The sequence below is a fragment of the Scyliorhinus torazame genome, chromosome 12 (assembly GCF_047496885.1).
Source record: "Scyliorhinus torazame isolate Kashiwa2021f chromosome 12, sScyTor2.1, whole genome shotgun sequence".
NCBI classification, from domain to species: Eukaryota; Metazoa; Chordata; class Chondrichthyes; order Carcharhiniformes; family Scyliorhinidae; genus Scyliorhinus; species Scyliorhinus torazame.
In genome coordinates this window covers 15,289,169-15,305,734 of record NC_092718.1, presented here as the reverse complement: position 1 = coordinate 15,305,734, position 16,566 = coordinate 15,289,169, and the positions used below count along the sequence as shown (strand labels likewise).

General features: G+C 45.8%; 1 protein-coding gene across 2 annotated transcripts in view; it reads left to right on the top strand.

The window, feature by feature from the left end:
- Positions 1–16,566, top strand: part of aagab (alpha and gamma adaptin binding protein) — a 67,630-nt gene that overhangs the window by 35,083 nt on the left and 15,981 nt on the right. For both annotated transcript variants that reach the window (XM_072470442.1, XM_072470440.1), the window contains exons 2-4: positions 4,138–4,328; positions 12,824–12,920; positions 16,071–16,160. In XM_072470442.1, coding sequence (XP_072326543.1) covers positions 4,138–4,328; positions 12,824–12,920; positions 16,071–16,160 — 378 coding nt within the window. The remainder of the gene's footprint in view (positions 1–4,137; positions 4,329–12,823; positions 12,921–16,070; positions 16,161–16,566) is intronic.

Here is a 16,566-nt window from a genome sequence, read left to right as displayed (position 1 = left end):
GAGCTCGCCAATCTCCCTCTCCTGGTCCCCTGGATGAAATACAAACAGCTCGCTCTTCCCCATGTTGAGCTTGTACCCCGAAAAGTCCCCGAATTCCCTAAGAATCCTCATTACCTCCGGCATTCCTCCCACCGGGTCCGCCACATACAGCAGCAGGTCGTCCGCATAAAGTGACACCTTATGCTCCTCCCCACCCCGCACCAACCCCCTCCAGTTCCTTGACTCCCTCAGTGCCATATCCAGGGGTTCAATCGCCAGTGCGAAGAGCAGGGGGGGGGGAACAAGGGACACCCCTGTCTCGTCCCTCGGTGCAACCGACAGTACTCGGACCTCCTCCTGTTTGTGGCCACACTCTCCATCGGGACCTCATACAACAGCCTAACCCATCTGACAAAACCCTCCCCCAACCCGCACCTCCCACAGGTACCCCCCACTCTACCCTATCGAAGGCTTTCTCAGCATCCATTGCCACCACTATCTCCACCTCCCCGTCCCTCGCCGGCATCATGATAACATTCAAAAGCTTCCGCACATTCGCGTTCAACTGTCTCCCCTTCACAAACCCTGTCTGGTCTTCATGGATGATCTGCGGCACACAATCCTCAATCCTCGTGGCTAAGACCTTCGCCAGCACCTTGGCATCTACATTTAGCAAGGAAATCGGTCTGTAAGACCCACATTGCAGGGGATCCTTGTCCCGCTTCAGGATCAAGGAGATCAGTGCCCGGGACATCGTCGGGGGCAAGTCCCCCCCCCCCCCCCCCCCCCCCTCCCTTGCCTCATTAAAGGTCCTGACTAACAGCGGGCCCAACAGGTCCATATATTTTTTATAGAATTCGACCGGGAAACCGTCCGGCCCCGGTGCCTTCCCCGCCTGCATGCTTCCTATCCCTTTGATCAGCTCTTCCAGCCCAACCGGGGCTTCCAATCCCGCCACCAGTCCCTCTTCCACCTTTGGAAACCTCAATTGGTTCAGGAAGCGGCCCATCCCTCCCTCCTCCCATGGGGGCTCGGATCAGTACAATTCCTCGTAAAAGTCCCTGAAGACCCCATTGATGCCAACCCCACTCTGCACCACACTCCCTCCCTTGTCCTTAACTCCCCCGATCTCCCTAGCTGAGTCCCGCTTCCGAAGCTGATGCGCCAGCATCCGACTTGCCTTTCCCCCATACTCGTAGACCGCCCCCTGGGCATTCCTCCACTGCACCTCCGCCTTCCTGGTGTTCACCAGGTCGAATTCGGCCTGGAGGCTTCGCCTCTTCCTCAACATTCCATCCTCTGGCTCCTCCGCATACCTCCTGTCTACCCTCACCATCTCCCCCACCAGCCTCTCCCTCTCCTCCCGCTCCCTCCGCTCCTTGTGGGCCCTAAAGAAGATCAGCTCTCCCCTCACCACCGCCTTCAGTGCCTCCCATACCATCCCCACTCTGACCTCCCCGTTGCCGTTGGTCTCCAAGTACCTCTCTATACTTCCTCGGACCCGCTCGCTCACCTCCTCGTCCGCCAGCAGCCCCACCTCCAAGCGCCACAGCGGGCGCTGGTTCCTCTCCTCCCCCATCTCCAAGTCCACCCAATGCGGGGTGTGGTCCGAAATGGCTTTTGCCGAATACTCGGTATCCTCTACTCTCGCTATCAGCGCCCTACTTAAAATGAAAAAGTCAATTCGGGAATAAGCCTTATGGACATGTGAGAAGAATGAAAATTCCCTAGCCCCCGGCCTTGCAAATCTCCAAGGGTCCACCCCTCCCATCTGGTCCATAAACCCCCTCAGCACTCTAGCCGCCGCCGGCTTCCTACCCGTCCTAGACCTGGAGCGATCCAGGGCCGGATCTAGCACCGTGTTAAAGTCTCTCCCCATTATCAGGCCCCCCACTTCCAAGTCTGGGATCCGACCCAACATACGCCGCATAAAACCTGCATCGTCCCAGTTCGGGGCATACACATTGACCAGTACCACCCTCTCTCCCTGCAATTTACCACTTACCATTATGTACCTACCGCCATTATCTGCCACAATGCTCGACGCCTCGAATGACACCTTCTTTCCCACCAAGATCGCCACCCCTCGATTTTTGGCATCCAGCCCCGAGTGAAACACCTGACCTACCCACCCTTTCCTCAATCTTACCTGGTCTGCCACCTTCAGGTGTGTCTCCTGAAGCATAACCACATCCGCCTTGAGCCCTTTCAGGTGCGCGAACACGCGGGCCCGCTTAATCACGGGGTTCCCGACACCAACCGAATCGGGGGGAATCTTTCACCACCCCCTCTCCTTGTATCACCACCCCCTCTCCTTGTATCACCACCCCCTCTCCTTGTATCACCACCCCCTCTCCTTGTATCACCACCCCCTCTCCTTGTATCACCATCCCCTCTCCTTGTATCACCATCCCCTCTCCTTGTATCACCATCCCCTCCTTATATCACCACCCCCTCTCCTTGTATCAACCATCACCCGTCTGGGGGATGCTCCCAACCCCTATCACACACCGACAAGAAGTTCCCACCCACGCTGGCACCAATCCCCACCCATCAGATGGGACAATGAACACACCTAGGTCACTGTAGGCAATCTACCCACCTCCATCCTCTATCCCCCCCAAAAAAACAACTGCTTCCTCTAGAAACTTCTATCTCCACCATTCCTGTTCCCCCACCATAATTATTAGTATTGTTAGGTGCATCGAAACCTGCACAAACAGGATCAGCAGACTGCAGCACCCCCCCCCCCCCCCCCCCTTTTACTAACGAACTGCAGTTTGCCAGCAAGGTAGCAGCCTCGCCAGAGATCCCCCTCGCCTAATAACCAACAAAAACAAACCCAAGCAGCCTTCGCCCATGACCAGTTTCCCGAGCATCCTTGCGACATATTCCGTCGGGTTCCTGCCCTTTGGTAGCCCGACAATTCTCCGGTTCTGTCCGCTGCCTGTTTTCCTGATCGTCAACTTTCTCCATGAAGGCTTTCTGGGTCGTTACCAACCTTGCCACCTGAGCTTTGAACAAGGCGATCTGCTCGCCCTGGTCAGTGACCGCTATCTCCAGGTCCTGCACCGTCGCTTCCTGTGTCTCCAGTCTCCGCTCCGTTCTGTCCCTCTTCGTGGGGACCATTGCGGTTTCTGTTGCCGACATGAAGTCCTCTTTTATCGAGTTTCTGTTTCTGGAGCTCTATCGAGAGACGTTCCGTCAGTTGCTCTATCGAAGGGTGGGCCGGCATTTGAGTTAGTGACCCTGCTCGGTCCACCATGCTCTGCTCTGTTTCGCATGCGGTCCCCTCGTTCTGAGGTTGGGGTCATCCTTTCCTCACCCTTGCTGTTTGTTTGGCCCCGCGGCTGGTTCGACGGCATTTTGGTCGGTTGGGGCGAGGCTGGGGGGGATTTTGTGGTGTGCTCCCAAAAGAGAGCCACCTTCTGTTTGACCGCTCAGCACATGGCAGCCACCAGGAATCCCCACTAGAAGAATTTTAACTTTGCTTCTCTTGACAGTTCTAAAGGAAAAATGTTGTTGGGCCAAACAGGAAAAGGATTATGTATATCTCTATTCTTGAAACTCCTTATTGTGGGCTGTGAGATTGGCACAGGGTGCTTTCTGATCTAGTAAAACTTTTATGCTTTACTGTTCTCCCCAGCCCCCAAATAAATGTCTCCCCACCTCTTCTGAGATGATCATCAATATGTCACCCTGTTAATAATAATCACTTGTCACAAGTAGGCTTCAATGAAGTTACTGTGAAAAGCCCCGAGCCGCCTCATTCCAGGGCCTGTTCGGGGAGGCTGGTATGGGAATTGAACCCGCGCTGCTGGCATTAATCTGCATTACAAGCCAGCTGTTTAGCCCATTGTGCTAGACCAGCCCCTTTTTATCTCTAAGTGTGGTGAGTCTTGGTAAGTAATCTAGCTAAAGCAACATCACATCCTTCATTAGGGGTCACAAATTAGATAGCGGTTTTTCACCTCTTTTTACTTCACTCCATTCCCTGCATAGTTCCAGGGTCTGAAGTTCATTGTAGTATTTCTACTAAGGTCAACCAACTTGAGACGGATTAGGATTCAAAGCTGGTTTGTTTAAAGTGCATTGATTTAACATCAACTCCCACTCTTTAGATGTAATTATTTAAGTGTATTGCTCTCTCGTTTTTAGATATTATTGGCGCAGATGACCTTCCGGAGTACACTGGCCCCGGGAATGAGGTCCGATCCTACCCATGGACTATAGATAACAAGTATTACACCGCGACTGTTCAGGTGTGTGTGGTGCCCAACCAATTCACACTGACAGCGGAGATCGCTGACACGGTGGAGGCCTTCCTGATTTACTTTGACAGCACAACAGTAAGGAAAACTTGTTTCTTATTGAATCTTATTGTATGTGCAAGAATGTAGCTTATCTCATGTCCCGAATATTGTACTACACAGCTATCAGTGAGAAGCCTCCAATTGATTCTGAACCTAAATCAAAGTTACCGGAATTTCAATCCCTTGATTTCCACCCTGTTTTGCAAGTGAAAGTTGCTCTAATTTCTGTTTGACCAACTTGTTCTAAGTTTTGCGCAGTAAAAAAAAAAAATGTGGAGGACGTAATGGGGAGATGTATTGAGCCAAACTACATACAACTCATTTCCACTAAAGTCACTCGCATTTAAGGTGAACGTAGATTTTAAACCACAGTTGGAGTCCATGCCAAGTGTTCCATTTAGTTTATTGCTTACTTAACATTTACTAAGCGCCAGTATTATGAATTGGGATTGGGATTTGAATTTACACGTGCAGTTAGTGAAACTACACTGTTTATACTGGTGAGAAGCTCCGTTAAACACTGATGTTTTTCATCAGCTCCACATCCGTATGTGTGCACATGTTATTCTATTCTGCACCTACACTTCCCCAACTTACCCTCAAAGCATTGAGCCCTTGCTAGCAAATGGTTCCACAGGCATCAAGTGTTCTTGAGTGTCTTGCCCAAATATCCATTTTTGTACGTAAACCGAGATAGAGTGTCAGCAGGCACTTTGTCTGGAGGAGCATAGGGTTGATTCCAATGAGGTCGCCATTGCTATTCTTGCAAGCATTTTCAGCAGGGAGTCACTGGATCGCAGTCACGGATCGTAGTCCCTGCCTACCTCCAGGAATGCAAAGATGAACTATAGCACTGGTACTGTTTGCCTGCCTGAGACTGGCTTGCATGGCAAATGGTATTCCTGGTATCTTCCTGGCCTTACTGCCCCAATCAGCTTAACCATTAGGTGAACATCAGTAATATCAGCTTGGTGCTGTGGCCAAGACCATAAGGGCTTAATTTTAAGTCATGAGTCTTGTTCCAGCTTACATTCTTCTTTCATCCAAATCTACTTTCTGTTTCAGAAAGAGTACTGTAACCCTATACCCACACCTGGTGATCAGTTTGATAATGTGCAGCTGCTTCTCCACAAAGTCTGTCCTCTGACCCAATAAAAACAATTGGCCTTCAACCGCTTACAAATGGGAACACATTTTCACAACAAACAGCACAATTGTTTTCCTGACACTGCACATCCCAAACAAAGAACAGCACAGGAACAGGCCCTTCGGCCCTCCAAGCCTGCGCCAACCATGGTACCTGCCTAAACCGTTTGCACTTACGGAGTCCGTATCCTTCCATTCCCACTCTATTCATATATTTGTCTAGATGTCCCTTAAATGCCGCTATCATACCCGCTCCCACCACCCCATATATTTGCCACCCTCTGTTTAAAAAAAAAAAAAACTTGCCTTGCACATCTGTTGCACATCTGTTCTAAACTTTTCCCCATGCACTTTAAACCAAGACCCCTAGTACTTGACTCTCCTACTCTAGGAAAGAGCAACGTTTTCACTTTGTAAACAGATTCTAATTTTTAATTTTAAAATTATAATTTTACATTGGGCAGTTCTGACTTGTAATGCAGAACAAGGCCAGCAGGGCGGGTTCAATTCCTGTACCAGCCTCCCCAATCGGGCACCGGAATGATGTGGCGACTAGGGGCTTTTCACAGTAACTTCATTGAAGCCTACTTGTGACAATAAGCAATTATTATTATTTTGTGGAAAACATACATTCGTGCTATTGCAGGAAGAACATACTGTTAAGTGGAAGACTTATTCCTTATCCCAGACTCCCCCTTTTTAGCACCCAGTCTTTTAATCCCTATGGGCTACATAAAGCGATGGTGACATGTTCTCTGTATATTTTTGGTCTGAAATACTCAGTTTAGTGCTGCTTATAATAAACTTAATCACAGTGCGATGCCCTATACTGGGAACTGGATTAAGATTAATTTAACTACAGGTGAAATTGTATAACTACATAATTTGTGGAATTCCAAGAAAACACTGCCCCTTATCACCAATTAAAATGGTCATTGTTCTCATTCTGTTCTTGACTCCTTCCAGCAACTGTTTCGCTTAGGTATCCAATTTGGTGTGCACTCAACAACTGACCTTGGGATCAGAAATTCCTGCACACCATGCAGCACGGCTGGAGGAAAGGAAAGCAAGGTGTCTCTGTGATTGGGAAGGAGTGTGAACAAACATATAAACTATTGCAAATGAGCAAAACTTATTTATCTGGGACACTTGAGAAAAAGATGTGGCCGTGCAGAAGCACTGTGCCAAAATTAGCAGCCATGGATAGTTGAAGTAATGAACAATCTGAGATACATATCCACAGCAGTGTGCATAAGTAATAAAGGAAAATTCCCAAAGTTTGTGCCATACGATATTGCCATTTTCAAGTGCCTTTATCTGAAAATAAGTTACTCACTTCTCCAAGCAAGAGCATCTCCATGTTTTTTCTGTGTTTGAACATAAGAACAGGAACAGGAGTAGCAATTTAGCCCAGCGAGCCTGCTCCGTATTTCAGTATGATCATGTCTGATCTCCTCTTCCCCCTCAGCTCCACCTCCTTATCTCCTCAAATTTGTCTAGTGTTCCAGCATCCACTGCTCTGGGGTACAGAATTCCACAGATTCCTGATCCTTTTGAGTTCAGTAATTCCTCCTCACTTCTGTTTTAAATCAGCCACCCCTTAGCCTAAACCTATAGCCGCTTGTTCTAGGATGTCCAACAAGGGGAAACATACGCTCTACATCTACCCTGTCAATTCCCTTTAGCATCTTGTATGGCTCAATTAAATTTCCTTTCCAGTGAGTATAGGCCTAAACTGCTCAATCTCTCTTCATAGACAAGTCCTTCATCCCTGGAATTAATCTAATGAACCTTCTCTGAACCATCTCTCATGCATTTCCTCAAGTAAAGAAACCAAAACTGTGCGCAGTGCTCTAGATGTGGTCTCACCAATGCCCTATACAGTTGCAACAGCACTTCCCTACTTTTATACTCTACTCCATTCGCAATTAATGCCAAAATTTGGTTTGCCTTCCTTAATACCAGCTGCATCCTCATACAAACTGTGTCATGTGTGCACAAGCACACCCAGATCCCTCTGCACCAAAGCATTTTCAAGTGTCTCTCCATTTAGATAATTTTATTCCTGTGACCAAAATGGATAACCTCACACTTAGCCACATTAAATTCCACCTGCCACATTTTCTGCCCACTCATCTCCATTTGTAAGTTTCTTATTTCCACATTGCAACCTGCTTTCCCATCTCTGTTAGTGTTGTCTGCAAATTTGGCTATAGTACATTCTATCTCTGCATCCAAGTATTGATATAGATTGTAAATGGTTGTGGCTGGAGGACCGAACCCTGTGGCACACCCATTAGTTACAGCTTGCCAACCAACTGACTCTCTGCTTTCTGTTGGTTAGCCAATCCTCTAGCCAAGCTAATATATTACCCCAATCCGGTAGGATCTTATCTTGTGTATTAACCTTTTGTCATCCGGTGGGATCTTCCCTTGTGAGTTAACCTTTTGTGCGGCACCTTGTCAAATGTCTTCTGAAGGTCCAGTTGCACTATTTCTACAGGACCCCATTATTCTGGTTACATCTTTGAAGAACTCCAGCAAATTAGTCAAACACAATTTATCCTTCATGAAACCTGAGATTGCATTTTGACTTTCCAAATGTACCATCACTATTTCCTTAATAATGGATTCCAGCAATTTTCCAACAGCAGATGTTAAGCCAACTAGTTTATAGTTTCCTACTTTTTGCCTTTCTCTCTTTTTGAACAGGGATGTTACATTAACCATTCTCCAATCCATCGGAACCTTTCCAAAATCCAGGAAATTGTGAAATATTATAACCAATGCCTCCACTATCAGGCCCTGGGGACTCTTGACTGAGTTTTGCTCAGTCCTTTGCCCTATTGATGACGATTGTTTTAAGTTCTTCCTTTTCAACAACTCCTGCATTACTTAGAAATATAAAAATAGAAGCAGGAGGAGGCCATTTGGCCCTTTGAGCCTGCTCCGCCATTCATTATGACCATGGCTTATCATACATAGATACATACAAAGAAGATAGGAGCAGGAGGAGGCCTTTTGGCCCTTCGAGCCTGCTCCGCCATTCATCACGATCATGGCTGATCATCCAACTCAATAACCTAATCCTGCTTTCTCCTCATAGCCTTTGATCCCATTCACCCCAAGTGCTATATCTAGCCGCCTCTTGAATATATTCAATGATTTAGCATCAACTACTTGCTGCGGTAATGAGTTCCACAGTCTCACCACTCTTTGGGTGAAGAAATGCCTCCTCATCTCTACCCGAAATGGTTCACCTTGAATCCTCAGACTGTGACCCCTGGTTCTGGACACACCCATCATTGGTAACATCTTCCCTGCATCTACCCTGTCTAGTCCTGTTAGAATTTTAAAAGTCTCTTTGAGATCCTCATTCTTCCGAACTCCAGAGAGAATAATCCCAACCTAGTCAATCTCTCCTCATATGACAGTCCCGCCATCCCTGGAATCAGTCTGGTAAACCTTCGCTGCACTCCCTTGAGAGCAAGAACATCCTTCCTCAGAAAAGGAGACCAAAACTGCACACAATACTCCAGGTGTGGCCTCACCAAGGCTCTGTACAACTGCAGCAACACATCCCTGCTTCTATACTCGAAACCTCTCGCAATGAAGGCCAATATACCATTTAGTCTTCTTTACCGCCTGCTGCACCTGCATGCTTACCTTCAGCGACTGGTGCACAAGGACACCCAGGTCCCGCTGCACATTCCCCTCTCCCAATTTACAACCATTCAGGTAGTAATCTGCCTTCTCGTTTTTGCTTCCAAAGTGAATAACCTCACACTTATCCAAATTATACTGCATCTGCCATTGATTTGCCCACTCGCCCAACCTGTCCAGATCATGCTGTCGGATGCTTGCATCCTCATCATAATTCACCTTCCCACCTAACTTGGTATCATCTGCAAACTTTGAGATGTTACACTTTGTTCGCCCATCCCAAATCATTAATATATATAGTGAATAGTGGGGTCCTAGCACCGATCCCTGTGGCACCCCACTGGTTACTGCCTGCCAATTTGAAAAGGATCTGTTAATTCCTACTCTTTGTTTCCTCTCAACCAGTTTTCTATCCACCTCAATACATTTCCCCCAATCCCATGCGCTTTAATTTTGCGCAATAATCTCTTATGCGGGACTTTGTTAAATGCCTTCTGAAAGTCCAAATATACCACATCGACTGGCTGTACTGGTTACATCTCCAAAGAATTCCAACAGATTTGTCAAGCATGATTTTCCCTTCATAAATCCATGCTGACTCTGACTGATCCTGCCACTGTTTTCCAAATGTTCTGCTATAACATCCTTGATAATGGATTCAAGAATTTTCCCCACACCGATGTTTAGGCTTACTGGTCTATAATTCCCTGCTTTCTCTCCACCTCCCTTTTTGTATATTGGAGTGACATTAGCTACAGCAGGGACAGTTCCAGAGTCTATAGAATCCCAGAAGATGACCACCAATGCATCCACTATTTCCAGAGCCACCTCCTTAAGCACTCTGGGATGCAGATTCTCAGGCCCTGGGGATTTATCCACCTTCAATCCCATCAATTTTCCCAGCACCATTTCTCTACTAATGTTGATCTCCCTCAGTTCTTCCCTCTTACTAAACCTTTCACTCTCCAACATTTCTTGTATCTGATTTGTGTCCATTTTTGTGAAGGTAGAACCAAAGTATGTATTCAGTTGCTCAGCCATTTCTTTGTCCCTTATTATGCATTCTCCTGTTTCGGTCTGTAGGGGGCCTACATTTCTCTTTACCAATCTCTTCCTCTTCATATATCTATAGAAACTTTTCGTGTCCGTCTTTATATTCCCTGCAAGCTTCCTTTCGTACTGTACTCTCCCCTTCTTAATCAATCCCTTTGTCCTTCTTTGCTGAATTCTAAACTGCTCCCAATCCTCAGACCTATTCTTCTTCTTGGCCAATCTGTATGCTTCTTCCTTGGATCAGATACTGTTTCTAATTTCCTTTGTAAGCCATGGATCGGCCCTCTTACCCATTTTGCTTTTGTGCCAGACAGGAATGAACAGTTGCTGCAGTTTCCCCATGCGTTCTTTGAAATGAAATGAATGAAATTAAATGAATGAAATTAAATGAAAATGAAAATTGTCACAAGTGGGCTTCAAATGAAGTTACTGTGAAAAGCCCCTAGTCGCCACATTCCGGCGCCTGTTCGGGGAGGCTGGTATGGGAATTGAACCGTGCTGCTGGCTGCCTTGGTCTGCTTTCAAAGCCAGCGATTTAGCCCTGTGCTAAACCAGCCCCAGTGAATGTTGCCATGTTTGCCATTGCCTATCCACTGCCATCCCTTTGAGTAACTTTCCCCAATCTTATCAAGGCCAACTCACGCTTCATATCTTCATAGTTCCCTTTATTAAGGCCAGATTATCAAGTTCAATACCCTGATCCTGCCCCCACCTTTATTTCTTTGATCCAACTTCACACACAAATCTCTACCAACAAATAGTGCCACCTGTAACCCCTTTACATACAAGTAACTTCTATTGGATAATTGACATCAAATTAGTATTTAATTTGAAGACCTGTTAACCCATTCCTAACACCAAGAACTAAATCTAATTCCTTCTTGAAATTATACAACGTTTTGGCCTCAACTACTTTTTGGGGTAGCAAATTCCACAGATTCACCATTCTCTGGCTGAAGAAATTTCTCCTCACCTCAGTCCTAATCCTCAAACTCTGACCCCTAGTTCTGGACTCCCCCACCATCAGGAACTTTCTTTCTGAATCTAATTGGTCTAATCCTGTTAGAATTTTCTAAATTTCTATGAGATCCCCTCTCACTCTTCTAAACTCCAATGAATATAATCCTAACCGATTTAGCCTCTAGTCATATGACAGTCCCGCCAGTCCAGGAATCAGCTTGGTAAACATCAAGGATACCAAAACTGCACACAATACTCCAGGTGTGGTCTCACCAATGCCTTATACATTTACAATAAAACATCTCTGTTCCTATACTCAAAACCTCTTCCTATAAAGGCAAACATAGCATTTGCTCTCTTTACTGCCTGCTGTACCTGCGCGCTTACTTTCAGCGACTGGTGCACGAGGACACCAAGGTCTCACAGAGTATCCACCTCTCTCAATTTACACCCATTCAAGTAATAATCTGCCTTCCTATTTTTGCCAACAAAGTGGATAACCACATTTATCCACGTTATACTGCATCTGCCATGCATGTGCCCACATACTCAGCCAGTCCAAATCCCACTGAAGCATCTCTGCATCGTCCTCACCGCTCACCCTCCCACCCAACTTTGTATCATGTGCAAATGTGGAGACCATGCATTTAGTTCCCTCATCCAAATCATTTAATATATAATGTGAACAGTTGGGGTCCTTGCACACATCAAGTTCAATACCCTGATCTTGCCCCCACCTTTATTTCTTTGATCCAACTTCACACACAAATCTCCACCAACAATTTGGTTAGCATGGAAGCTAACCTGGTACCCCACTAGTCACCGCCTGCTAATCCGAAAAATACCCATTTATTCCAACTTTTTGCTTCCTGTCTGCTAACCAACTTTTTATCCATCTCAAGACACTACCCGCAATCCCAGGGGCTTTAACTTTACATATTTATCTGCTACGTGAGATCTTGTTGAAAGCCTTCTGATAGTCTAAATAAACCACATCCACCGGTGTTCTCCCTGGTCAACTCTACTAGTTACATCTTCAAAGAATTCTAGTAGATTTGTCAAGCATGATTTTCCTTTCGTAAATCTCTGCTGACTTTGTCTGATAACACCACTGCTTTCCAAATGCTGTGCAATTAAATCTTTGATAACGGACTCCAGTAACTTCCGGTTTCCTCCCACAGTCCAAAGGTGTGCTGGTTAGGTGGATTGGCCATGCTAAATTGCCCTTAGTGTCCAAAAAGATTAGGTGGGGTTACTGGGTTACGGAGATGGAGTGTGGTCTTGGGTGGGGTGCTCTTTCCAAGGGCTGGCGCAGACTCGATAGGCCAAATGGCCTCCTTTTGCACTGTAAATTCTATGATTCTATCACTCTGGCATGTTCACTCAGTGTTGTAGGACTGCAGTGGCTTATCTCCCAGCTCTCCGGCCTTGGTCTGCTCCTGCCCTATTGATCGGTGGACGTACTTCGGAAAACAAGACACAGCAGTACCTCCCTCCCCCGCTTCCCCAAACTCGCACACTTAAACTCAACTCTCAAGCTCCACTCTCTGTAACTAGCGCTCCAAATGAGCTCACCTTTTCAGATGTATTTGAGGGGTGGAGGCATAGATTAATTAGCACAGTGCCAAATTGGAATTTGGCTAATATTTCTTAATATGCAGCTTTGTTTAACATGAACATTTTTATCATAGTTCTACTTTTTTCCTCAGAAGTCGGGCCTGGATGAGGTATCTACTTGGCTTCCTCTGACTCAAGCGTGGACCCCTGAGGTTTTGATTCTGGTGTGTGACAGAGTTTCAGACAATGGTATTGCATTCAATACAAATTTGGATTTTTGGGTGGCATTAATTTACACCATGAGGCTTGACCGAGTTTGATAATTGAGCTGAGAAGTTTAATAGCACTGAATGCAGGCAGTGTAATAGGTGAAATGCATGTGAAGCCACATAGGAGATTCCAGGTTTGAGCATCATTCACTGGTGTGTTTGCTGATCTCAGCCGTGAACCTCGCAGAGAGAGACCATTCACTCGGATGGCTGTCCACTGACTCTTTCTGAAAGGTGCAGATGTATGGCCTCCAAATAGAATAAGGATTAAGCTTGACTGTGATGCCTTCAATCCCCAACCATCCCATCAGCGATGTGAAGAATGGCCACTTGAGGGAGGTAATGGAACACTGCTGGTGCCCATACTGATTACAGCAAAGTTTGGCACAATGCATCATTATCTATGCATCATGAACAGGGATAATTAAGAAAATAAGCTTTGTGTTTTTCCTTTTAGCCCAAACACAAAAATACAACTTAACAATGGAACTTTTTTTAAAAGTCAAAGAGCCCGGCTTCGGTATGTTTTTGTAACCATGCAAAGGAGACTTGATATTGCTTTGCACCCACGCAACACTGGTTAGGTAGGACTGACGCAAGATCAGAAATGTCCAAGCCTCTTGAGTATGTACCATTAAATTTTGGGGGACAATATATAACATTTAATTTCTCTACATTTTGAATGAAGAATTAATTTTCTTGCTGTCATCTCGGCTCTGTTGGTAGGACCGTTCATAGAATCCCTACAGTGCATAAGGAGATTATTCGGCCCATCGAGTCTGCACCGACAGTCTGAAAGAGCACCCTAACCACTCCCCAGCCCTATCCCCCTAACCCCACCTAACCTCTTTGGACACTAAGGGGCAATTGATCATGGCCAATCCACCGAACCTGCACATCTTTGGACAGTGGGAGGAAACTGGGGCACCCGGAGGAAACCCACGCAGACACTGGGAGAACGTGCAAACTCCACACAGACAGCCACCCAAGGCAGGAATCAAACTCGGGTCCCTGGTGCTAACCACTGTGCCACCCTTTTTAGGATGCAGGCTCGAGCCTTGCACCAACACTTTGAGCACAAAGTGTTTGCTTTTCATGGAAAAGCAATTCATGTATTCAGATCTCCCCAGTGCTGGTAAAAATGCTGAGTCCTATTTAAGCTATTCAGTGATCATAAATCAGTGGTGCTAATTATGCCAATTGCACTCCCTTTGTATATTGTAGGCAACGTCAGAGTTTTTGATATTCGCAGAAAAGGAGGTGAAATTGCAGAATGCAATTGCAGTTTGCATGTTCTCCCCGTGTCTGCGTAGGTTTCCTCCCACTGTCCAACGGTGTGCAGGTTAGGTGGATTGGCCGTGATAAATTTCCCCTTGAATACCTCATGTAATGAGTTAGGGATGGGTGAAGACACAATGAAATTTATACGCAAATTAGCATTTCAGATTGGAGGCATTTCAGAATTGGGAGTTAATATAGGGGTGGTTGATGTGCTGGACTTGGTGTAGAGTAAGTTTCAGGCAGTAGAACTTTGAATGGATCAAAGTCTACGGATTGCAGAAGACGAGAGCATACCAAGTAGTTGAGTCAGGTTCAGAATGAGACAATGTTTAACTATTTAAATTAAATTCTCAATGTGGTGTAGAGTTCCATTGTTTTTTTGGATCATGCCAGACAGGGACATTTGTGCAATCCTACCTGTAAGACATATTGTGTAATCCTACCTGTAAGACCGTAGCACCCTACACAGTCTGGTTTTCAGCAGATAAAAGCAAAATACTGCAGATGCTGAGAATCTGAAATTAAACAGAAAATTCTGGGAAAACTTAGCAGGTTCTGCAGCCTCTGTGGAGAGAGAGAAACGGGAGTTAACATTTCAAATCCGTATGAAATGAAATGAAAATTGCTTATTGGCACAAGTAGGCTTCAATGAAGTTACTGTGAAAAGCCCCTAGTTGCCACATTCCGGCGCCTGTTCGGGGAGGCTGTTACGGGAATTGAACCGTGCTGCTGGCCTGCCTTGGTCTGCTTTCAAAGCCAGCGATTTAGCCCTGTGCTAAGCAGCCCTTCCACAGGGCTGATCCTTCCACAGAAGTTCTCCTGAGTTTATCCAGCATTTCCCATTTTTATTTCTGCTTTTCAGGAGGTTTAATTTAAGCCTAGTGTCATGCGAGAGTGCCTTTAAGAACTGGATGTTTAAGCAATGTACCTTAAGAAAACAGTGATGTCAGAGAGTGGGTGGAGCTCAGCTCAGTTCAGCCATTTTGCAGTTTTGTTTTGCAGTTTAAAAAGTGCTTGGCTGGTTTTGCTGAAAGCAGTTTAAAAGTAGAAAGCCAGTTTGAGACAGCAGCTTGAAAAGTTCTGGCTTGCTGTGACCTACTTGAAGGGAGAAAGCCAGGTTTGAGAAAGCAGCGTGGGTATGTCTATGGGTTTCCAGAGAGCTGCATGAAGACAGCAAGGTGCTGGAGCTGAAGTCACCCAAGCTAATATATCTCTGCCATTCTACAGAAAATATATATATCCTTTAACCTGATGTGATACTATTTAAATGTGTTAAGTGTCTTGGAGGTTTGAAGGAACATTTTAAGGAGTTATTTACTATTGCAATATTTTCTGAGTTATCTTTGAAGTAACACCTTTGAAGGGTGTGAAGAGATCCAATGTTTATTTAAGATGTGAAGTTGAGTTCATGGAATAAACAGTGTTTTGTGTTTAAAAACCCACATGTCCATAATTGAAATCCCACACCTAGGGAAAAAGCCGCGTGCTCGGAAAGGCAACAAATCCATTAAAGGGAGAGGTTGGTTGAACTCCATGATACATTTTGGGGTTCTGAAAACGCCTCTCCCATAACAATCTAGCAAAACAATGTTTCTGTATTTATCTAGCTTGCTGCAGCTTGGGCAGATGCTCCACAATGCTCCATCCGATTGTTGTGCTCTGAATTGACCCACATTGCCCAAATGAATTTTAGCACTGGAGGCTGCTGTGCCTCGATTAGGAGCCTAGTGTCAATCTGCCGGAAAATATGAAGAAATATTGTTCTTTAAAATGTAGAAATTTTTTAATTTATGAGTGGATTCTGCTTCGTCAAAATGGTTGAGTGACCGGATCATCTTCTCTCTTCCAGGGGTGAGCAGGCAAAAAGCACAGCAATGGTGTATTAAATATGGGTTTGAATTGGTGGAGCTCAATCCAGAAGAGTTGCCAGATGAAGAAGGTTTGTTTTGCATTTCAGAACCTAAGGAGTCTTGAAGATGCTGACCCTCGCTGGGGTGCAATTCACATGTGCCTCTAGCACACCGGAATCTTGCCAGGTGGCACACTGACGCGAGCTGAACAGTGTTATGCTTTAAACATTTTTTTTTTAAAGAGTACCCAATTCATTTTTTTTTTCAAATTTAAGGAGCAATTTAGCGTGGCCAATCCAGCTCGCCTTCACATCTTTTGGGTTGTGGGGGCGAAACCCAAGCAGACACGGGGAGAATGTGCAAACTCCACACGGACAGTGACCTAGAGCCGGGATCGAACCTGGCACCTCAGCGCCGTGAGGCAACAGGGCCAACCCACTGCGCCACCGTGCTGACCACGGTGTTATGCTTTTTGACGACTGAGATGTTAAACCT